Source organism: Eupeodes corollae, chromosome 1 (genome assembly GCF_945859685.1).
Source record: "Eupeodes corollae chromosome 1, idEupCoro1.1, whole genome shotgun sequence".
Classification (NCBI taxonomy): Eukaryota; Metazoa; Arthropoda; class Insecta; order Diptera; family Syrphidae; genus Eupeodes; species Eupeodes corollae.
The window spans coordinates 272,972,500-272,996,370 of NC_079147.1; the positions used below are offsets into that span (position 1 = coordinate 272,972,500).

The window sequence follows — 23,871 nt, forward strand, 5'->3', positions numbered from 1 at the left end:
TTAATGATCTGCCCTCTGTTTTGTCCAACTGTCAGTTTCATATCTATGCAGATGATGTCCAACTTTATATAAGTTTTCCTGAGATGATGCCTTAGGATTCAATATCTAAAATGAACATTGATTTACAGGGTATATATGATTGATCGACACGGAAGGGACTTAAACTCAATCCTGAAAAAAAAACGAAAGCTCTTCCAATTTCAATAAACAAACCAAACCCATATAATTTCCCTCCGGCTATGTTGAATAATTGTATTATTGAATACGTTGGCGAAGTTAGAAATTTGGGTTTGGTCTTTAACAACAGGTTAACTTGGAATAACCATGTCGATACAGTTGTGTCAAAGATTTATGCTTCACTTATAGGACTATCTGTTACTAGATCCGTACTACCTACCCATAATAAATAAATGCTATTAAAGCACTTTTCCTACCTAACCTATAATGACAAACGGATGTGAGCTATTTCTTGATCTTGATTCCCAATCAGCTCACAAACTAAAGGTGGCATTTAATGCAATAGCTCGGTTCGATCATGTCTCTGTTCAAGCTCGTCAGCTTTTCTTTAAATATCTTTGTTGAATTTTACTCTTCAAATTGATTGTTAAAAAGATTCCAAGTTATCTATGTAATAGACTTACATTTTGTGTTTCAAGCCGTTCCATTTTATTGCGCTCGTTCACCTTTACGCGTTTGACATCTCGCAGGCAATTTTTCGATCATGCTGTTACTTACTTACTTAAGGTGGCGCTACAGTCCTGTGTGAACTAGGGCCACACCCTACAAACTTCTCCATCTAGCTCGGTCCATAGCTAGATACCTCCAGTTTCGCGCTCCAAGTTGGGTGAGGTCACATTCCACTTGTGCGCGCCACCTGATCCGCGGTCTTCCTCTACTGCGCTTTCCTGTGGGTGTGGATTCAAAGACTTTCCGGGCCAGAGCATTGGTTTTCATGCGCTCCACGTGACCCAGCCATCTTAGTCGTTGGACTTTTACCCTTCTGGCTAAGTCTACGTCGCTGTACAGCCCGTACAGCTCGTCGTTCCATCTTCTCCTCCACTCCCCTTCGATGCATACGGGACCGTAGAACACACGAAGAACTTTTCTCTCGGAGCGACCCAAGGTGCTTTCATCCGCTTTTGTCATAGTCCATGCTTCTGCACCGTATAGCAGGACGGGGATGATAAGGGTCTTATATAGCAACACTTTGGTCCCTCGAGAGAGGACTTTACCACTCAATTGCTTTCTTAGTCCAAAGAAACAGCGGTTAGCAAGAGTTATTCTGCGTTTGATCTCAGCTCTGGTGTTGTTTTCTGCGTTTACAGGTAGACGAAGTCCTTGACAACCTCAAAGTTACGTCTGTCAATGGTGACGTTTTGACCAAGTCGTCGGTGTTGGATGTCCTTCCTTTACGACAGCATGTACTTTGTTTTGCCCTTATTAACCGTTAAACCCATTTTTGCCGCTTCTGCCTCAATACTCACAAAAGCCTAATTGGCATCACGCTGAGTTCTTCCGATTATGTCAATGTCATCAGCATAGGCCAGTAATTGGACAGACTTTTGAAAAATAGTGCCTCTAGTGTTGACATGTGAGCTCTGCACTATTCTTTCAAGCACGATGTTAAAAAAATCACATGACAGCGCATCACCTTGTCTAAAACCTTTTTTGACATCGAAAGGTTCTGTTAAGTTGCTTCCAACCTTAATGGAGCAGCGTAAATTCTCCATGGTCATTCTGCACAAACGGACTAGTTTGACAGGGATGCCAAAACTAGACATGGCTATATACAGTTCGTCCCTGTAGATGCTGTCATATGCGACCTTGAAATCCATGAAAAGATGGTAGGTGTCGATTTGGTGTTCTTGGGTTTTTCCCAGGATCAGCCATAATGTGAATATTTGATCAACTGTGGACTTTCCTGGTCTAAAACCACACTGATAAGGACCTATCAGGTTGTTGACGATGGGCTTTAGACGTTCACATATTACGGCAGAGAAGATTTTATTTTTTCTATGTTGAATGGATCATCCTCCCTGACAGCGTAATTTAGTTCGTCGTCGCCGTTATACAGCCTGCAGAAGTGGTCCTTCCATATCCTCAGCATTGACTGCGTTTCCACTACGATGTGTCCACTTTCGTCTTTGCAGCCTTCGGTTCTAGGTTTATGTACCTGTGAATTTCGTTTCACCTGTTCATAAAACTTTCAAACTTCGTTCCTGTTTTTAAACCTCTCAACATCTTCGACCGCACGCTTCTCATGCCCTCTCTTTTTCCTTCTGAGAAGTCGGCGTTCCTCTCGCCTCTTCTGCTCATAGAGCTAAGGATCAGCTCTCATCCTATTATGCAGCGCCGCTTTGCGTGCCTGTTGTTTGGCTGCATTTGCCTGCCGACATTCCTCATATTAATCATCAACCCAGGAGTTCCTTGTTGGTGGCTGCTTGAAACCCATCACATCAGAGGCGGCTTCTCTGATTGTATCTTGACAATGTTGCCACTGGTTTTCGGTACATTGTGTTGGCGGCAGAGGACTTCGAGAGAGGTCACTTGTAACTCGGTCGGAAAAATATTTGGCGATCTCTTGCGATTGTAGCAGTTGGACGTCCGTCGTACCCTCTCCCAGCACCTCCCTGTTTTGCCTTGGGTCTGGAAACCCGAAGTGCTACCTTGGTTACAACGAGGTAGTGGTCCGAGACGATATTAGCTCCTCGGAAGGTTCGGACATCCATTATGCTAGAAGCGTGTCTGGCGTCGATCGCAATATGGTTAATCTGGTTGACGGTAGATTGATCTGGAGAAGTCTAAGTTCCTTTGACGATGTTGAGGTGTGGAAAACGCGTAGCAAAATCTATGAGCCTGAATCCGTTGACAGAAGTGTTGTCGTGCGGGCTGTTTTTCCCGATTGTTCCACCAAAGATGTCTTCCCTTCCTAGCTTGGCATTAAAATCTCCCAGGACAATTTTAATATGGTAGCTAGGACACTGCTAATATGTTTTGTCTAAGAGCTAGAAGAACATATCTTTGGTATTGTCATCTTTCTCATCTTTGGGGACGTGCGCGCATATCAGGCTAATGTTGCCGAATTTAGCCTTGATGCGGATGATCATGCGGCGCTCGCTGATACACCTATAGCTCAAGACTTCTTGCCTAAGTCTGGCTCCAATGACAAAGCCGCATCCAAATAAGTGCTGCTGGTTTTCGTGGTAGCAGTCACCATAGTAAATATCCATAGATATATTTATTATGTTTTTTTTTTGTAGTTTTGTGCGTGTGTTAAGCTTTAATTGCATTATTTTCTTATGAGCTTCTGATCGTAGTGTGACGATTGCTATAAGCTAGAGAAAAGGACCGAGAGAGAAATATTGCTGAAACTCTGAATAAACACGATATGGAACAGAGGAGCCATCTACAGAGTGTTTAAACTATCTAACAAGTTGAAGATAGTTTGAACAACATTTTTAAAGTTTCTTTTTTTTTTTTTGAAAAATTAATTTAGATTAAAATTTCGGAATGGATGGAAGGATGCTAAGTGCACGTTTATGTGTTCTTTATGAATTTTTTAGCAAGTAAGTTCTTTATAGTGTTTTTTCTACATATTATCATTGTAAGTGATTTCTTCGACTATTCAATACAAAACAAAATATTGTTTTATCGAGAATCTGATACAAATTGAATACTCACAAACCCTTACCCCATTTTTCACCTTGTATGAAATAAAAGACTATTTTTCATCGGTTATTGCCTTTGAGCAATTTTATTCCTTTATTTGAATTTTAGTTCGTGTATAATAAATTATGACGATAATACGCATAAGCATGTCCTGTTCATGCTTTTAATTTTGTGTATATTAGTAAATTGTATATTTTCTTGAAAAATGAAAATGCAGCTACACACGATACATGTAGCCTTTTCTATATATATATGTATTATTTTTAATACTACAACCTTAATACCTAGAACAAAAAATAAAAATAAAATATATAAGTAAGTAAATCGAGAATTTGATTTGACGCCTTTGTCAGTAGTCCAAACGGAGTTGTTTTTCCTTTATTTGAGAAGCTGTGAATCAATTGTAAAGATTCCTATCGACAATCATACCGTTTTCAATTAGGAAGCTCTCTAAATCGGACGGGAAAAAGTCATCACTCAAATCGTCTGTGACGCGCACAAAATTTCCAATTAGACTATTTGCTTTGTAAACCAGGAGAGCCGGGAGTCCTTTTGCCCTAAAGTCACGACTCATGCCGGCAACCGAGCTGCAAATCTTTGCAAACTTAATCACCTGATAGTCGGCAGCCAGAGTGTCAAGGCATTTGTTGAGTGTGGCACAAGCAGGTAGAGTACGATCGTAGATGTGGATTATAATTGTAATGTGTTTATTTTCCTTCTCGACGGCATTGAGGAACTCTTCATGGGATGTTAGATGGAGCACTTTTCCGAATTTCTGCAAGTGACCACATTGCTGCATCATTTCGGCCATTCGTTTCTTTTGGAATTGTTGAAGGAAATCCTCACTCATAAGCTCGGCCATTTCAGCTTCCAGTTCTTCCTCTCGCTTACGAGCTTCATCTTCGGCTGAGGTAGCTGCGGAAAGGCTTAGTTTCTTCATCAACTCCAATCGTTGCTTCTCGTTTTCTTCTCGCTTCTGAGCTTCCAATTGCTTGTAGATTTGCCAATCTTGAACTACACCCTTTGGGCCAGTGTTTGTAGCTGCACGATGGGTCATATTTTGCGAGAGTGCAGGCGGTGCTTGATCTAATGATAGCGAGCTGGGAGCTCCACCTTTGGATGGTTTATCACCACTATCGTCGTCATCGTTATCTTCACCTTCACTGCTACTGCAGTAGTATTCCAGCTTCTCACCCAATAATTTATCTTCTAGAGTAGCCATTGAGATTGGATTTAAATAAAGTTTGGACCCGCTGATGGATTGTTAATTAAATTTAAAATTAAATTATGGATTTTTTCAAATAGGCGAAGCCCTTCGGAATTCGGTTCGGAGAGAAATGTCAACAAAAAGTGGCAGATGTTTGACAAGAAATTTATAGCCTTATGGGTTTACAGGGAAGAGTTTAATTTTGTGAAATAGAATTGTAGTAGAATTCTTAAGGGGTATGGCCACCGTGGAATATTCGAAGATTCGTTATTTTAAAATTTGTTGTTTTCACAAAGTGAACACAAAACTGTTCAGCCAAAATATTATGGCTGCGAAAAAGATTTAAGTACACGGTTTTTATAATTTAAGTATTAAAGGTTATTCAAAAATACTCATGATTTCCTACTAATCAAAACTTCAAACGTATTTAACTCAATACAGAATGTTTTTCAATATTAAGATGTTGTATCGTGAGTTTTTCTTATACAAATTTCTTCCAAAAATACTTTTTCTTTTTTTTCTCGCAGCACATGGCATTTACCGACAAAATGTTTAATATCATTTCTTTCCTTCAAATCGCATAACTCGGATAGAAATCGTTATTCTTTCCGCTGGGGGATAAGGTTAAGACCAAGGAGTTAACCTCGAAATCTAAATATCGTTGATATATATGCAGTCGTATTGGCATCATGAAAATAATTCTTTTGTTTGAGGTTATGTTTTGATTCTTCTGCTTAAGCTGCGCAACCCAGTCCTACTTTTCTTATCTGTAGTAGAAATCATTTGATAAAGTGAAGACTTCCAATTCAAGCAATCATTCTGCGGCATTTCCATGTTGGCTGCTTCAGCTAGCTGTATTCAGTCCTTATACCAGCTTGGCCTGCTATTATTACTTGCAGTTCTGCTTTTTAGGAGATGATCATTGGATATTTGAAGATAATTCTATATGTAGTCTACTGGAAACTTAAGACCTTTAATATAAAGTGGTGAGATATCAGTTTCTAACATCACCGCAATTGGCGGAATTTGGTGGTAGTGGTAAAATAATTTGTAGTGGTAATAGTAGTAAAATGTTTTTTATTTTCAACTTAATATCTAAAAGTTAACATTTTTAAATAAGGTTTTAAGTTTCTTTTGAAGTTAAAAATGCAAAACTTACGACATTGACAAACAATAACATCTACAATAATTAGTTACAAATCAAAATTTGGTGATTATTTTAAGAACATTTTTTACTAGTTATATTCTCTCACTAATTTATTTCGGTATGGTAAGGCTACATGATAAAATTCGCAAGTCCTTCAAAACTGGTGCTGTGTTCTTCATTGAGCACCTGGATTATTTCCGCTTCTGTTAACCAAACTTTCCCAAGGAAGGCCCCCCTAAATTCCTTTAAACCCGCACATCTGCCCAAGAAGTGCTGGACGTTTTCTTTCTCCCTTAAGTCGCACACAGTAGTTGGAGTATATGGCTTCTATCAAGTTTACAAATTTTGTCGAAACTCCTATAGTGTGTAGTTTGTATACAAGCAATTTTCTTGAGATTTTACCAGATGGAGCTTTCAGATCGACAAAAAATGCATACACCTTCTTTTTTTGTGCCAACTTCATATGAACGATTGATGTCAGATTATAAATGTTATCCACAGTCGAATATTTTTTCCTAAAGCCCGCCTGAAAGTATATCATTTGCCTCCACCCGTGAGTGCAACCTCTCGTTGAGAATTCCCATCATAATCTTGGCCACACAATTCATAAAGGAGATTCCCCTGTAATTACTCGATTGATTTGTATCCCTTTTTTTAAATAAGGAAAAGATATTTGTTTGCACAAAGGCTTCTTCTACTTTGCAGTCATTCTACATCCAATTAAATCCTGCTGCAAGTTTCTCCAAGAAGTCCTCTGTTGCATGTATGAAGAATTCATAGGTAACCCTGTCCTCTCCTGATGCTTTGTTTAGTTTAACTTTTTTTGGAATACTTATAATTTCATCTACAATTAAAGGCATATTGAATTAAGTTAGGTGCAAACAAAATCTGATTTGCAGTTTGATTTGGGTTAAGAAGTGAACTATAATAATATGTTCTAAACTCAGGAGCGGAAATTTGAGGGAAAATTTGATGGTCTTGGTTACGTATTTCCTTTGCCAACTTCGACCATTCTTTACTGTCTTTTACACTGCTTATTTTAAGGTCAAGCTGATTGTTGTGTGTGTACTTACTCCTTCTGCAAATAGTTTTATATTCTTTTTGAGCTCGTAGATAGTTCTCTTTTGCTTCGTGGTTTTCCTTTTTCCGAAAAATATTGAGTAATTTATAACTATTTTCCTGGCTGTTTCGCACTCATAGTTGTATAAAAAAATTTGTATAACTTAACGTTTCTCTATCGTTTCATATTTCTTACTTCCCCAAACCTGCGCAGCTTATAGCAATGTTATTTCTATCTCTTGCAGAATTGGACAAACATCCAAAAAAAGGAAAACGACTTCACGTTCTCTTTGGTTGCATAGATCACACCATAGGGGAAGATCTGGACGATGAGGAACAAAGTTTAAGCTGAGGAGTTCAACTCTAACTTTAAAGATCGTATTGGTTTTGCCTATGGTGTGGTCGGCCAAGAAGTAAGTCTTTTTTCGAAAAAGTGGTTAATGCAGTAATGTCTATATAATGATGATTCCGTTTCCTCAAGTTATTGATCGTACATTCTTTTTCAGATTTTCATTAAAAAACCATCAAATTTCGAACTAAGCGAAGAAAGGTTACCTTCAGTTGATATTGAAAAAGTTGTTGAGCAATTTTATACCACTCACCTATGCATACTCCTCTGGAATTAATAGTGTCACCTACGACCTGCCTTCACCGCTTCTAAACATCATTATTTTGTACTTTGATAATTTAACTGATAAGTTCCACACTTTGCAATAATACTTTTCATCATCAGCTACAATCTGTCTATAGATTCGGTCAGGAAGACTATATCGTCAGCATGCATGAAACCAGGAATGGATTTTCCACTAAGCACCATACCGTCTCTCACTGAGTTTATTATATCGTTTATGTATAGACTGAACAGTAGCGAATTTAAAACGATTCCTTGCGTAACTCCCATTGAGGTCTGAAATTCATTGGAAAATTGTTTTCCATCCAACACTCGTGCCACGTTTTTTTTTGTATATACGTACATTGCTCTGATGACTGCTATTGTTTTTGAAGAGATTCCATAATTGTAAAGCTTGTAGAAGAGAGTGGAATACTGCCCGAAAGTCGATGAAAAAGCTTTTTGCCATTCTTCTTGTAGATTTCAGCTATATTTACAAAAGATAATATTTTGACGATTGTTCAGTGATTTCTTCTAAACCCTGCTTAAAACTCAGTCAAAATGTCCTTGCTTTCAATCCAATTGTTTAACCTAGCATACAATACTGAACCAAAAAAGTTTTTTCGTAATGTTTAAAAATAAAATGCAGGAGCGTTGCTTGGCCGTCTTAAAAATTTTGTTGAATCTGATAGTAAGGAGTTGTAGAAATTCGGGGGTAAGATGTTTATAAAATTCAAAAATTATTCTGTCCTCCCCAGGAGCTTTCCCATCTTTAGAGTTTTGTGTAGCTACTTTAACTTCGGATTGAGTAATTGGAGCATCAAGAATTTCATCAGCTATTAAAGGGTTTGCATATTGAATTGGAGGCAATATTTCAGTTGTGTTAAAAATACTTGAAAAATATGTTTTAAGGCTTGTTTGCTGTTTCAATATTTCTGAGGTCGAAATTTCACTTTTAAGCTTAAAATGCTCTTTGTATTTTTTGTTTGCAGATGCATACAAGACTTTAAAGTTAATTTTGTCTGACATTCTGAGTAACTTAAGGTACGCAAAAGAAAGATGTCTTGCTTCCAAACACTTTCTATGGAACCACCTTTGCTTATTTGTAATGTACTTTCTTTGAAACGTTTTTCGACAAGCTACATTTTTATGAAAGTTACGAGTGTTCATAGGTTGTTGTTCTCTGAAACTTCTGTGGTTACCAGCAAATCTATCTGTCTCTTTATACTGCACTGAAAAACGCTGAAAACGCTGTTTCGTAACGACATGTTCTTAGCTTAAACAAGACCTATAACAGCATGTGATCGGAGAATGTTTTTACCGCTATTCCAAATAGGAGATCCAGTTATTTCTTTTGCTTTTTGCGAATTTATCTGTGAAATACTGTTGTGTTTTACTCTTCAAAAAACCATTACTTTTGACTTTTTCAGATTGACAACTACTTTAATATATACAAGACTTTAACATCCACGAAAAGAAGAGCTATTATGAAAGTTTCAACATATTTCACCCTTTTGGCAAACAATTAGTGATATCATCAATAAAAAGAGTAAATATACAGTACTGTGCGAAACCTTTGCAACTATCACCACCTATCAAAAATATGAACATTCGTATATTAAAAGTTGTTTCAATCAAATTATTTGTATTGCTTCAGAATTACTGGTCATAATCTTAGAGCACTGACTGATCCACAGCGAATTCTACAAATGCACGTCTTTTAGAAAAATAATAATGATTTCAGCTGTGCAAAACATTTGCAACTAGTAGCCATTTCTCTGTTCGTCCCATTTTGATAATTAATCTGGTTTATTTTGAGGTTGGTAAGTTTATGCGTACGTGTAGCTAGATTTGTTCAGTTAGTTTTAGCCACGACTTGATCGATAAAACAATTTTTAACGTTAAATTCTTTTAAATAAATATTCATCGGATGTAAAATCCAGTATTTTGAATGATTTAAAAAAAGAGCATTACAAAAAGAAATTTCAAATGAATATTTTATTCATAAATCAAGTATTTGTAGAATCATCAAAAGTAGAAAGGTGTTATGCCATCATAGACGAGGAAGGTCTCGAAGAACCACAGCAAAAGATGATTGAAAAATAACAAATTTCTTCCGAAGAAACCCCACGGCATCATCCAGGAAATCAAACATTAAACTTAAGTTACCCATTGACCCATCAATTATCAGACGCCACAAACTGCAGGCCGGATTGCGTGGTGTTCAGATAGCAAAAAAGCCATTTATTTAAAAAAAAATGTGAAAGCTCGTTTGGCTTTTGCAAAAACTTATCTTAATTGGAGTCCCCAAAAATAAAAACCGGTCTTGTTTTATGACGAATCAAAGTTCAATATTCACGGATCGGGTGAAAAATAACATATCAGGAATCCAAGAAATGAGAGGTTAAATCCAAAAGACACTGTCCAACATGAAGGTGGTTCAATTTTGGGTCTGGGCTGCTTTTCTGGCCAAGGAATCGGGCCAATTCGACAAGTGAAGGGCATAATGATAATGAAGTCTAAAGACTGTAGACATCCATTGTAACACCATGCTCTCTTATATTTATTGGAAAATATATGTTCCAACACAATAATGATCCCGAACACAAGTCGAAGTTGGCCACAAAGTGGATTATAGAAAAAAGATTAAGGTTTTACCATGGCCAGACCAATCCTTAGACAAAAAACCTATAGTGAACCTGTGGAAAATTGTGAAGAGAAGAATTGGGAGCAATATTGTTTTTAACACAAAAGTGGCCTATTCGCTGGAATTCAAAGGCGGTGGAATGACATTCCAAAAATTGTTATTAATAACTTTATTGCTCCTATGCCCATAAGATAAGCAGTCGTTATATTACATTATATTTTGTTTCCAATAATTATAACGTAATATCAAAAAAGTTTAGAAAACGAAAGAAATAATTTTGCTGTTTGATTTTCTAAACAATTTTTTTTTTATCAGAAATGTTGGAGGTTCTAGTTGAAAATTTATGGCACAATAATGTACTTGGGCGTAACATACAACCTTGCCTTACTCCTCTTCATGTAACAAACCATTTCAAAATGTTTTCTGCATTAAATACAGCTGCTGAAGTTCTCAGATACAGATTCTGGAAAACTCGCCCAAACTTGAATGACCTCCTTATTCCATTTAACTTCAAAATTAATGAGTTGAAGAAACCATATACTCGTTATTTCTGATTTTGGTTTAAAACGTAATTGACAATGCTTCTGAGAACAAAGAATTTGTCTATGGTGGAATATCCTGGTCTAGAACCAGCTTGAGATTCCTTGAGAAGTTTTTTTGACTAAGCTAAGTCGATCTTGCAATATCCATGTAAATATCTTGTACGATGATCTTCTATAGTTCGTGTAGAGTCCCTTGTGCAGCCTTTTTTATAGATAGGAAATATAATTGCTTCTTTAAACTCACTTTAAAAGTGTTATTAAAAAATGTTTCTTATTTTGTATGAGCTCAATCGTGCCGTTGTTATAAAACTCCACAAGTATGCTACGCCATCCGACTCAGTGATTTACCATCTTTAAAACGCTTAATTGATGCACAAATCTCAACCTTCAAGGTTCCATCTAAAAGTAAGTTTTCAAAAGCAGGTGGCGCAAACTGTATTGTATCACCTCGTACATCCGATTGGTTGAGTAGTTCACAGAAGTGTGCTTTTAAGGTTGAGATTTCTATTAATGTTATAAACCTATCCATTTATTTTATCTGCTGTTCTCTAGAAATCATAAGTGTTCTAACATAAAGCTGCTTCTCTCTCTCCAATATTTTCCAGTTCACTACATTCATTTGTTCCCAAAATCATATCCAAATTGTTCTTGTAGATATTTTCTTTTGGACTATTCCAGCGCAGTTTTGGCATCAACTTTAGGAGTAAACTTTCCTCAATAGCATTCGATCCGATGTTAAAAGACATGACAGTTGGCAAATGATCTGAATATTGTACTAGTTCCACCTCAAAATTCGTGATTTTATAATTCCGTGTTCCTCATGAAAGTCCATAGTCTATAATTTTTTGCCAACAAAATGTTTATTCGCCGAATTTATATATACTACTAGCAGACCCGACCACGCGTTGCTGTGGCTCAGTAATTAAGGAAGGATTTAATAGATAATATTGAACACTAATTTACTATGCTTAACATAAATTAAATAAAATCACAGTTAAAGTTTACTGAAGTGCCAATCGATGAACAATATTTTTCGTCAGCCTGTCTTTTGTCAACACAAATAAACTCGATGGTCTCCCTACACGTGAACAGGCAACGTATAATTGCCCATGAGAGAAACATGGATTCTCTAAGTCTAAGCCGCAAATAGACATTGTTTGTCCTTGTAATTTGTTAATAGTCATCGCGAAAGCTAAACGGATAGGAAATTGCAGTCTTTTGACAGGTATTGGAGAATCTGACGGTATCATTGGAATGCGTGGTAACAGAACGATTTCTCCTTTAAACTTTTTTCCGGTGATTTTTTTGATTACCAAACGTGTACCGTTGCATAGTTTAGGGGGGTTCAAATTACGCAGAAGAATAATCGGTGATCCAATTTTTAACCGAAGATTGTGTTGTGGCATTCCTGATATGTCTAAAGAATTTAAAAATTCAATTGGAAAATTCACTGCCTCGTCTTCATCGACAGTAGCGTCGATTGACTTAAACGAAATTATATCGCCTGGTAATAATTGTTGTATCTGGTAGTTAATTAGATCTACATCACTCTCGATCAGATCATTTTTAGTTTCAACAACAGTACAGAAATTGTCTGGCAATCTGCAGCAAAAGTAGAGCGAGGAATCACTGGCAATGTTTGCCGAAAATCACCAGATAATAATAGAATAGCTCCACCAAAAAGGATGTCATTACTGTTTAAATCCTGCAAAGTTCTATTTAATGCTTCGAGTGAATGTTTATGAGCCATTGTACACTCATCCCAAATTATGATTGAACTCCTTTGTAACACTGTAGCCATTCCACTCCTTTTCTTAATGTTACACATAGCATTTGGATTTTTATGGACATCTAGTAACTTAAAAGCAGAATGCGCTGTTCGACCACCACCTAACAGAGTAGCAGCTATGCCTGATGATGCAATTGCTAATGCAATTTTCTCTTGTGACCGTACTTTCGCAAGGATCAACGATATCAAAAATGTTTTACCCGTTCCACCTGGTGCATCCAAGAAAAAGAAACCACTTTGTTTAGCATCAACAGCCAACATAATCAGATTTTATACATTTTTTTCTTCGTCATACAACTGACGATATCGAAGAATATAATTGTTCTGATTATATCTAATCATTAATCGAAGCGCGTAGTAATTCATTGAACTAACTTTTTTACTTAATTCATTACCATTGATTGGATCACACTGTTTGATATTGATGTGATATTCATCTTGTCCTTACCAGAATATCAATGGGTATTGGAGTGCGTCGTACAAACGGTGTATATCTGAAATTCCACTCACTGTATTATCTCGTTGTGTAATTTTAATAGATCTGTTGTCAACTGGATCACCGACCATAATAATAGCAACTTCATCTACGGTTGGCGCATTGAATCTGCCAGCGTGCTCTCCTGATGGTACTTTGTCAGCTTTGATGACAATTTCATAATTGTCATTTTTCAATTGTGGTAATACTCTTTTGAACAGTTGAACCAGATGATTACGGTTCTCTTAAAATATTTCCAACAATACTACAATTGCTCTCTCTTCTGCTTGTTCAATAAAATTATAATTTTCGAGTTGGCACAACTGCCCATGAAGTAGATTTGGAGAAATTTAGTACCTTCATTTGGCATTGGCATCAATGATCCAATTTTATAGTACACTTGGCCCTGTGTTTTAAATATTGTTTCAAAATTACGACCATCAGATGAGAGATCGCAAATTTTAGATGCTCCAAATGATGTAATTTGAAAGCAAGAATTAAACTTTTGTGTCTTACGCAAAAATAATTTTGAATCATTTGAAATGTCAGAAAGTAGTGATTTCAAGGGTTCAGGTGGAGTAGGAAGTAATGGCAATACAACTTTTCCGGATGCACAACACATGCCAGGTGTTTCATTGCGAAATTTTAACGCTTGGCAATACTTACATATTTTGTCCATCTCACCGATGGTAACTTTGGGATCAGCTGAGTTTTATTTCAAAGTCAAAATATATTTCCGAAAACATAATGATCATATATAATTAGAACAGTAGATTTTATATTAAGTATTTTTCATTTGCAACATATATGTAAACAATTTAGACCATTACTCGAAATATAAACTATCCTATATCTTAAGTTAGACCAAATTACACATAAAATGCCAACTTTCATCGAAATCGGTTGACTTGGTGAAGAGTTCACTGGGAACATACATAATGACACTAGATTTTTATATATTAATGCAACATACATACAATTTAGACCATTAATGGAAATATAAACTATTCTATATCTTAAGTTAGACCAAATTACACATAAATTGCCAACTTTCACCGAAATCGGTTGACTTGGTGAAAAGTTCACTGGGAACATACATATGACACTGAATTTTTATATATTAAGATATAATATATTTTCAATGTTCGCTACACCAAATTGTCTTAAAATTCCAATGACGAAAAGTAATGAAAGATATAATTGTCTGCTCCTTTCTGACAGAAAGCTGTCATTAGAAATTAAAAGGATGGAATGAAGTGTGTTAAAAGCGATTTCCCTATTGTTGGTGTAAGCGCTCCACGCTTAAATGTTAGGCCGAGTTAGCTCGCCGAAAGGTTCAAAGTAAAAGCTCAATATGAATATTGTTTTGACTCTGTTTTATTTTCATTGAATTCGTTCCTTACATACTATTGTCTTATTTTTTTTCTTAGTTTCTATACGTTCAATTTCATATTAAAAATAATTCTATTTTTCTATTGTTTAAATTATATTAATAAGGATTTTATAACTATTGAGTGAAAATCAAGTGGAAAGTTAATGTTATGATATGACTAACATACTCGATTCGCATTTCAAACGTTCATTTATTGGACAGTGGCGGTGCATATGTGGATACACTACAGGAAACACAAGTTAGTGGAACTGTTTGATTAATTTTATGACATATTATTGAAAAATGCATTTAAAAAATAATTTGGAGTTACAATCATCTCAAATCAAATGTCCCTTTCGAATGATTTCAAAAACTTCTCTCAGCTTGTCGGGTATGTTATATGCCTCTGATCGCTGCTGCATACTTGTGAAATCTGCTTTCTCCAACTGAAAATAAAAAAATGTTAGTCATTTTTACAGTCCTGGTTTTTGTGTGGAGGTTAGGTTAGAATAGGTTAAAGTGGCTGCGGATACAGAACCCACACACTTAGGCCAAAAGAAAGGCCCATTGTGATACCACATGAATCTAGAGAATTACTTCTTACTAGTCGAACCATTTTGAGCTTTTTATAAAGCGAAGAAGATATTTGATATCCTTACTAGCCAGATCACTGGGATTATTAAAAAGGTTGTCTTCCAGATGAAGTCTGCGTCTTAGTGAAAGAGCAGGGAAAGTGCAGAAAAGGTGAGAGATTGTTTTCTCTTCTTCCCTATCCATACAGCTCCTGCAGAAGTCATTTGAGGGTACACCAAGTCGTATTGCGTGTCTGTCTATAAGACAGTGTAACGTAAGGACACCTATAAGGGAGCTTATATGAAGTCTACTTTGAGATAGCAAGTCTTTAGAGCGCTTTAGGGCCAGTAAAAGCCATATGAGTTTTGTTGCTGTGCATGTTGGTAAATTGTGCCACCTAGAGTTTGTTATCGTAACAGCTGTTTCTTTTATCAGAAGCTTACGGTATACCTATCTTCTCCCTTTCAGGTGAAAAGGTATGACTGTTCAGCTCTACAGTTTTCTGTGATATCTCTGTGGCCCTGGACCCAATAGAGGTGAATGTTGACATATTCATAAGAGACAATCGACAATCGAGGGCCGTTTGAGATTTGGTTAAGACACCGTCATGAGATTTAATAGCAGCCTGACTGTCAGAGAAGAAGCGGATATTAGAAGTTGATATCACGTTTTCTTTTAGCCAAAAGAGGACACCTTTGATCGCTTAAATTTCCGCTTGGAAGACGCTACAATGATTAGGGAGGCGGAATGAGATGCTTAGATTAAGCTTTTCTGAGTACACACATTACTACGAGTACCAATTCCCTCATTTGTCTTGAATCCATCTGTATAAAAATGGATGCTTTTGTCATCTAGGAGTTTTTTGTCTTCCCATTCATCTCTGGATACCTGGAAGTTTTTTCCAAATTGGGGTTTTGAAACTGTGTCATCTATGTTCTTTGGTATCATCACGCCATCATGGCCACGAACAACCTGATACTCCGACTGCATATGAACAAGGAAGACATCGTCTTAATACAGGAGCCGTGGGTCTCAAACTCCATCATCAGAGGTCTCACGACTCCTGGCTATAAAATATTGTATGCATCGGAGAAAGGTGAACCAAGGTCATGCATGTTAGTAAAAAATGACTTAAACATATTTTTACTCCCCAATTACAGCGACAAGGACACCACCACCGCTGTCCTAACAACGGATAAAGCCACCTACTGGCTCATATCCTCCTACCTTGGCCACGACAGCCCAATTCCAGGAAACACCTTGAGGAAGGCAATTGCGGACGCTCAATCGAAAAAAGTTGGTCTCCTAATTGGTTCAGACGCTAACGCCCATCACACGGTATGGGGTAGCTCTGATATAAATGAGAGAGGTGAGTACTTATTTGATTATTTACTAAGCACTAACCTACTCATAAGTAATATTGGTAATGAACCCACTTTTGTAACCAAAAATAGGAAAGAGGTACTTGATATTACACTTACCTCTGACTCGATCCACAATATGATTTCAAACTGGCATGTCTCAAAAGAGAATTCCTTCTCTGACCACAAATACATTCAGTTTGAGCTCAAAGATGTAGAAAATACATCTACGGGATTTTGAAATCACCGGAATACAAACTGGGAGCGTTATAGGGAGGTACTAGCACAACTGCTTAATCACAACCTTCTTAAAAGCTCCTCCAGTAAAGATGAACTAGACCTTTCTGTAAATCATCTCACCGAAGCCTTAAATTAATCAATGAGATCTTCATGCCCTGTAACCATTTTAAAGGGTAAAAAGAAACCTCATTGGTGGCATAAAGAATTAGAACCATTCAGAAAGAGCTGTCGTAAACTCTTCAACAGATCTAAGTACACTAGATCTCCTTCTGACTGGGACTTATACAAACAAGCTCTAAAGCAATATAAAAAAGAATTAAGAAAGAGTAAGAGGTCTTCTTGGAGAAATTTTTGTGGTAAAATAGAAAATACTTCAGAAGCCTCAAGACTCAGGAAAATTCTCTCAAAAAGTCCAACAATACCTAGTGCTTTAAAGACAGAAGCAGGCACGTGGACTATTACAGATGAAGAATCTCTTAATCTGTTATTAGACACCCACTTTCCAGGTAGTTCTAACATACTCAACGACTTAACATCAGAGTCTCAAGCTTCTACAAACGATTTAGTTGATCTAATAACGCGGGAAAAACTGCAATGGGCCATAGACAGCTTTGATCCATATAAATCTCCAGGACCAGATGGAATCATTCCGGCCGAACTACAAAAATGCTCGGACATGATTATTCCACCATTGGAAATCATTCTGACAAGCTGTGTAAGGTTGAGATATATTCCCAAAGCCTGGAGAATGGCAAAAGTAGTCTTCATTCCCAAAGCAGGGAAACCCTCACACGTTAACCCTAAAGATCTACGACCAATCAGCCTATCATCCTTCCTTCTTAAAACCTTGGAAAGATTGATTGAAATTTATATCAGACATAATTTAAAACCATGTCTCATTTCCACAGCTCAACATGCTTACTCTAAGGGAAAATCAGTAGAATCAGCACTTCACTCACTGGTACGTACTATTGAACATTCCCTCGAATACAAAGAATATAACCTGGTAGCGTTCCTAGATATTGAAGGAGCTTTCAACAACGTCAGTTACCAGGCGATCACAACAGCAATGGATAAGCTGAAATTAGAGAAGTCACTCATAGATCTTATAAGTCTCATGCTCAAAAGCAGGACAATAATTTCTAACATGAGAAGTTTTACTACCACCAGATCGGTGAATCGGGGCACTCCCCAAGGTGGAGTCCTTTCGCCTCTTTTATGGAACATGGTAGTAAACGACTTACTTACAACATTGGAAACAGAAGGTTTCAAGGTGATTGCCTACGCTGATGACGTTGCGATATCCGTATCTGGGAAGCACCCCCAAGTTCTCTCAAAAAGGCTACTGTAGCGCTTTTTACTTGTAAAAAGGCCATAGGATCAAAATGGGGCTTCTCCCCAAAAATAACCCACTGGCTATACACTTCGGTAATCAGGCCGATACTCATTTATGGAGCCGTCGCGACGACGCGTCGTATGGTGGACCGCACTGGATAAGATGGTAAATCTAAATAAACTCATTAAAGTCCAGCGGTCAGCAGGTATGTGCATCACAGGAGCAATCCGCACAACACCAACCGCAGCACTGGAAGTGCTTTTAAACCTAACACCACTTGACATCTTCTCTAAAAAGGTGGCTGCCAACTCATGTGTAAGGCTTAGAGCCACCTCTCAATGGACCAGTAACAATACTGGACATACAACTATTCTAGACAATTTCAGATCTATCCCAGATCGATTAGACTATACCACCCCAAAAATGGTATTTGGTAAAAGATTCCATGTGTCCATCCCTTCAAGATCCTCCTGGGAAGAAGAGGGACCCCTGGAAGACGATGCGGTACACTTCTATACTGACGGTTCAAAGACCGATCACGGAGTTGGAAGTGGTATCTTTTCAGAACAAATGAATCTCAGTCTATCCTATAGACTTCCCAATCAATGTAGTGTATTCCAGGCAGAAGTAATGGCGATTAAAGAAGCACTATCCTGGCTCAAAGAAAACGTTATATCTTGCAAGGATATACGAATCTTCTCGGACAGCCAAGCCGCTCTTAAATCTCTCGCGTCTGTCTCCACAAACTCTCGAACAGTCCACGATTGTCAATCATCTCTGAAGGAGATGAAGGAACAGTTTAACATTCACCTCATTTGGATGCCGGGCCACAGAGACATTCCGGGAAATTGCAAAGCCGATGAGCTCGCCAAAAACGGAACACTTCTGCCTTATGTTAGACAAAAACATAACATAGGAACACCACTTGCTACATGCAAATATCTTCTCAAGCAATATGCTTTAGAAACAACAAATACTAGATGGTCACAAAGCACCACCTGCCTGGCAACCAAGCAAATATGGCCAAGTATTGACTTAAAACGGTCAAAAGGCTTGATATCACTAAGCAGACAAAGTATAAGCTCTACAATTGGAGTAATAACGGGACACTGCCTCATAGGTAGACATGCTCTGAGGCTAGGGGTCTACACAAATGACTTCTGTAGAAGCTGCATGGACGAGGAGGAAGAGGAAACAGTCCAACACCTTCTATGTACATGTCCAGCACTCTCCATTAGAAGGAATTACTTTCTCGGTAATCCCTTCTTCGATAATACCAGTGAACTGGCAACGATTGACACAAAACGTCTCTCTAACTTTATTAAAAGTACAAAATGGTTTGTTTAAATTCATTACTCTCCCATCAGTAACCTCATTAGTGGTATCACAATGGACCCTTGAGGTCTACGTGTGTCAATGATATCTGGACAGCCACTCCAACCTAACCTAACCTATGTTCTTTGGTATAGAATCAAAGAGGTTTAAAATGTTGAAGTGGCCCACATTGCTGTTGGTCCATTGAGATGAGGCGTTGAGTCTTATAGCTGTACTTGCTACCACTTGTTTACTGAAGATGTCGAGGAGTATAAGATGGAGGAGAGTGTCAAACACTGCTGAGGGTGTGGTGCTCAATGCCCCGCTTATGCAGATACATGCAGTGCGTTGGACTCTGCTGAGTTTGTCGTAGTATGCGACTTTCCCCGCAGTGCAGTCCACCATACTGCAACCCCGTACATAAGTATTGGTCGGATGACCGATGTGTATATAGCCAGTAGGGTATGTGAGGTTGAAAACCCCATTTGCGTCCTATGGCTTTCTTGCAAAGGAAAAGATCTGCTGTAGCTTTGATTTCCAACTTCATTTTTTGGCCAATACCAGACCAAGATATTTGGCTCCATTGGTAAAAATTAGTGGTGCACCTTTTATTGAAGGAGGTACAATTACTGGGATCTTGTATTTAAGTGTAAAAAGGACGAGGTCTATTTTTTTCAGGATTATTACTAAGTTCGCAGTGATCAGCCCATCTAGTGAGCATATTGAGTGAGATTTGGAGGAGGTCTCCCAATATATTAGGATGTTCTCCTGTGACGGCGATAGCAACATCATCGGCATAGGCAATCACTCTGTAGCTTTCCCTCTCAAGGGATATTAGCAGTTTGCTAACCACTACGTTCCACAGGAGATGGGAAAGAACACCACCTTGCAGAGTGCCTCTACCGACAGACCTTTTCGTACAAAAATCCCCCATCTTAGAGTTGATGATCCTGCTTTTTAGCATAAAGATTAATCGACTCACAGAGTGGGTATTCGACGTTTAGGGTCGTCATATTATAGCAGAAGTGATAGCGAATGTGTCAACGTTCTTGAAAGCGCCTTCTATATCCAGGAAGGCCACCATAGTATATTCCTTTTGCTCAAGGGAGTATTCGATAGTTCTTACCAGAGTGTGCAAGGCTGTTTCTACCGATTTCCCTTTGCAGTAAGCATGCTGAGACATCGATAGTCTCTTATCAATGCCATTACGTACTTGGATATTAATCAATCGTTCCAGAGTTTTGAGAATGAATGAGGATAGGCTAATAGGTTTTAGATCTTTAGGGTTGGCATGTGAGTATTTGCCCGCCTTGGGAATGAAAACTACCTTTACTTCTCTTCATCGCTGAGGTATAAGGACCAGATCTAGACAACTTTTGAAGATCATCTCATCTCTTTTGTATGGAACTTTGACAACAAATGTTTAGCTCAGTTTCATTTTACTAAATATCTGTCAATATCTGTAATATTAAGAGCTACGATTTTATATTTTCAATGGCACTTGATGATTAAATTCTGTTTTAAGTCCAAAAACACTGAATGTTTCGGTTAACACATAACCAACCCAGATTTTTAAAAAAACACAAAGCTCGTGGCATTAAAATTACAGTAGTAGACCTAAAAAGTGTGTGTAAATAAACCAAAAACTAGCTTTCATTTGCATTAGAAAACTTACCTCATCGCTTGAGTCTGAAGGATTGACATCATCCAAAGCTAATCGTTCACTAAACGATACTATACCACACCATGAACGAAAATTTAACTCTTGATCTTCTTCTACAGCAATAAGTCTTAAAATTTTGCTAATATTCTTTTCTGTTCCATAAAAATCTAACACTTCTGTAAGGGCTTCAGTTAGATGCTTTGCAGACATTTTTCTTTCAACATATTCAACGTTAATTGCTACTTCATTTTCTTCAGTCTCTTCTGGTTCTTCCACTTGAACCAAATGTTTGACAAAAACTTTTTTATAAAGCTGCTTTCGCTGTCTTGAAACCCAAACGAATTTGCTTAAGTATTCAAAAACTGACATATCTGCAAAATAAAAAGAAGAAAAAGATATCAAGTCATTTTACGAGGCTATATCAAATATATTGAACATTTAGCTTTCTGCGTCTTACCTTCCAAAGTTTTCATATCAAGAGGAACTTCGAATCTAGTCGAAGATTTCGAAAATTTCCTCGGCATTTTCGAATGCGTCTCAAAATATAGTTTTTCACATTCATAATTAGGCTTAGTTTTGTTTTCCTTGGCTTTTACTGGTATATACTTATAAGCTTCTCTCATGGCTCTATTAAGCTAGTGTATTAATTTAAATTTCATTTTAATGTAATTTTTTTAAAAACTCATAACATCGTATCCAAACTTACATATCTGTCAAAAGTGTTTTCAATAGTGTCAATGTCAAGTTCAGTTTTAAGAGCTTCAAATGCTTCGTCGGTAAGAAAACTGCCCTTAAGCAAAACTGGTTCACTTTCTCGCTTTTCCTTGCTTGGTAAGAGATTTATTGCATTTGGTATAAGAGATGGACGGGTACTTGGATTTAATGAATCGGGGCCCAAAGTAGCTACTTGCGTTTCAGGATCTTCACTAAGGTGGAATGTCGTAGTTGCTACAAAAATTGGACAGTTAAAATGTTAAAATATGTGTCGCAAGAGTTTCAGTGAACAGAATATTAAAGAATTTGATTTTCCATTGAAGATAAATCAATCTATTTTTCCCAATGGAAAACATCAGAGAGAGAGTTCGATTGAGAATTTGACAGATTGAAATTAGAAATAAATTGATTTTTTTTGTTGAGTCTCTCACCAGGTTGTGGTTTTATCTTCTTTCTCTTTTTTCCTCGTCTCGCATCATCGTCAGCAATGTCATGTTCATTTATGCAAGATATTGGTGGTTTTTTGGAATCTTCTTGAAACTCTTCTGGTATTGTTGCAGGAGTCTAAATTAAAAAACTTGTACTAAGTCCGAATTTTATAAAATTGATACTGACTCACTTTTGGTCTAATGTCATCAGATTTTTGCTTCTTTACTTTCTTCTCGACCACTACTTTTTTTTCTTCATTATCAGCTTCAGTCAAAGCACTTTGTGATAAATCCGAAGTTGGTTTCCAATACAATGTTTCTTGACTGTGACTTCGTCTAAATTTTTCGGAAATTTAAGGTTTTTGTACAAATATCATAAGTGTCAACATAGCAAAACAATATTCACCGATTAAAATGTTAATGTGGAAACAATTTGTTCTATATTTTTCATCAAGTCAGTAAAACATCGAAAAACATAAATCTTATTTGTCACAACTTATCAACTTTTAACTAACGTCAAATTATCCAACTCATAACTTTTCGATCAAAGAATGAAGTTCTGCTAAGTTGAAACTTATCTGTTCTGTGCTTATAAAAGTATTGAATAAATATTTACCTCAAATCAAGAATAATCTTCTTCCTCTTGCTTATTTCATTTTTTCTCAACTCCGGCGTAATACAACGTCTATTGTTCAAAAATGAACCAGTACTGTTTCGAGTTCGAACACTCGTTACAGTTGGTGAAGGTGTCAATGGCCTTGAATCGGTGTCAGTGTAACGACGAAATAAATCTTCTGGAATATTATCAGTTTCCGATTCAAATTGTTCCCTGTTTTGGGATGAATTATTCTTATTTTCAGATACCTTATAGAAGTGGAAAACGCAAATATTTTAAAAGCTGTTGTTTTTAGTCTTTAGAAAACCTACCAAATTGCTTTTCAGTTTGTTTATATAATTTCGAACTGCACTTGGTGCTGGATGATTACAAAGAACTGAACATCCTTTTGCATATGGATTGTACAATCCTCCAAATGGTCGAAGGGTTAATGTTATCGGTTTGACTACGTACTTGGTTGGCAAAAGTGTTTCCGGTTTAACTGGCTAAAGAGAAACAATTGACAGGATGTTAGGATAAGTTAAAATAGTATTTAATTTGACTTACTTTCTTTCTTGGAATACGTCTCTGAGGTGTTGGGAGTAGTCCACTTTTACTTGATGTACTCATTTTTTGTTTTATTTCAAAAATATAACAAAATTTATAAATTTAATAAAAAAATCTAATTTATCGTGGAGCTATACGGCAAATTTATTTATACCTCTACAACTTATTTCCGTATCTAAGGAAAATAATAAACAGGTCATTTGCATCTAGGTAACACAATACGAGTATTTGACTGAAGATGTTATTTTTAAAGCATATTGTTTACACGCAAATACTTTTTTCTACTATTCCAACAAAATGCACGCGAAGTTCAAATTAAAACTTAAAACACAACTTTTGTTTGCCTCAATTCCAACTAACAAGGTTAAAAGTTGTGTTAGAAAAGTTAGTAATTAGTTCGAAATTTGTTTTGCTAGCATCTAAGCTATATATGTATATAAAATATAATTTCATATTAAGAAACTTGCAAGTAAGGCAAAATTCCAGTAGCTCATTGTCCAGCTGCCAAGAATTTCCTTCCAATAAAGGGAACTTCATTGGATGGACTGGAAAGTAAGGTAAGA

The 23,871-nt window shown here is 37.0% G+C and overlaps 2 protein-coding genes across 2 annotated transcripts; both read right to left on the reverse strand.

Annotated features, from left to right (window-relative positions):
• Positions 1-3,730: 3,730 nt before the first annotated feature.
• LOC129938569 (phosducin-like protein) lies at positions 3,731-5,018 on the reverse strand. Its single transcript, XM_056046207.1, has one exon. It carries the CDS (start codon positions 4,889-4,891, stop codon positions 4,067-4,069), a length of 825 nt encoding a protein of 274 aa, XP_055902182.1. The 5' UTR covers positions 4,892-5,018; the 3' UTR covers positions 3,731-4,066.
• A 9,549-nt stretch (positions 5,019-14,567) lies between these two features.
• LOC129940276 (uncharacterized) lies at positions 14,568-23,440 on the reverse strand. Its single transcript, XM_056048563.1, has 9 exons — positions 23,309-23,440; positions 23,074-23,247; positions 22,763-23,010; positions 22,338-22,482; positions 22,150-22,282; positions 21,711-21,952; positions 21,462-21,639; positions 21,017-21,375; positions 14,568-14,963 (listed from the first exon to the last, which is right to left on the reverse strand). The coding sequence occupies exons 1-9, from the start codon at positions 23,369-23,371 to the stop codon at positions 14,856-14,858; spliced, it is 1,650 nt and encodes a 549-aa protein (XP_055904538.1). The 5' UTR covers positions 23,372-23,440; the 3' UTR covers positions 14,568-14,855.
• Positions 23,441-23,871: the final 431 nt, after the last annotated feature.

Bases quoted from the DNA above. Each gene is read 5' to 3' on its own strand.
- LOC129938569 (XM_056046207.1), bottom strand. From the start codon at position 4,891: ATGGCTACTCTAGAAGATAAATTATTGGGTGAGAAGCTGGAATACTAC.
- LOC129940276 (XM_056048563.1), bottom strand. From the start codon at position 23,371: ATGAGTACATCAAGTAAAAGTGGACTACTCCCAACACCTCAGAGACGT. The intron at 23,248-23,308 runs GTAAGTCAAATT...GTTTCTCTTTAG, and splicing joins GACGTATTCCAAGAAAGAAA to CCAGTTAAACCGGAAACACT. The intron at 22,483-22,762 runs GTAAATATTTAT...CGAAAAATTTAG, and splicing joins AAGATTATTCTTGATTTGAG to ACGAAGTCACAGTCAAGAAA.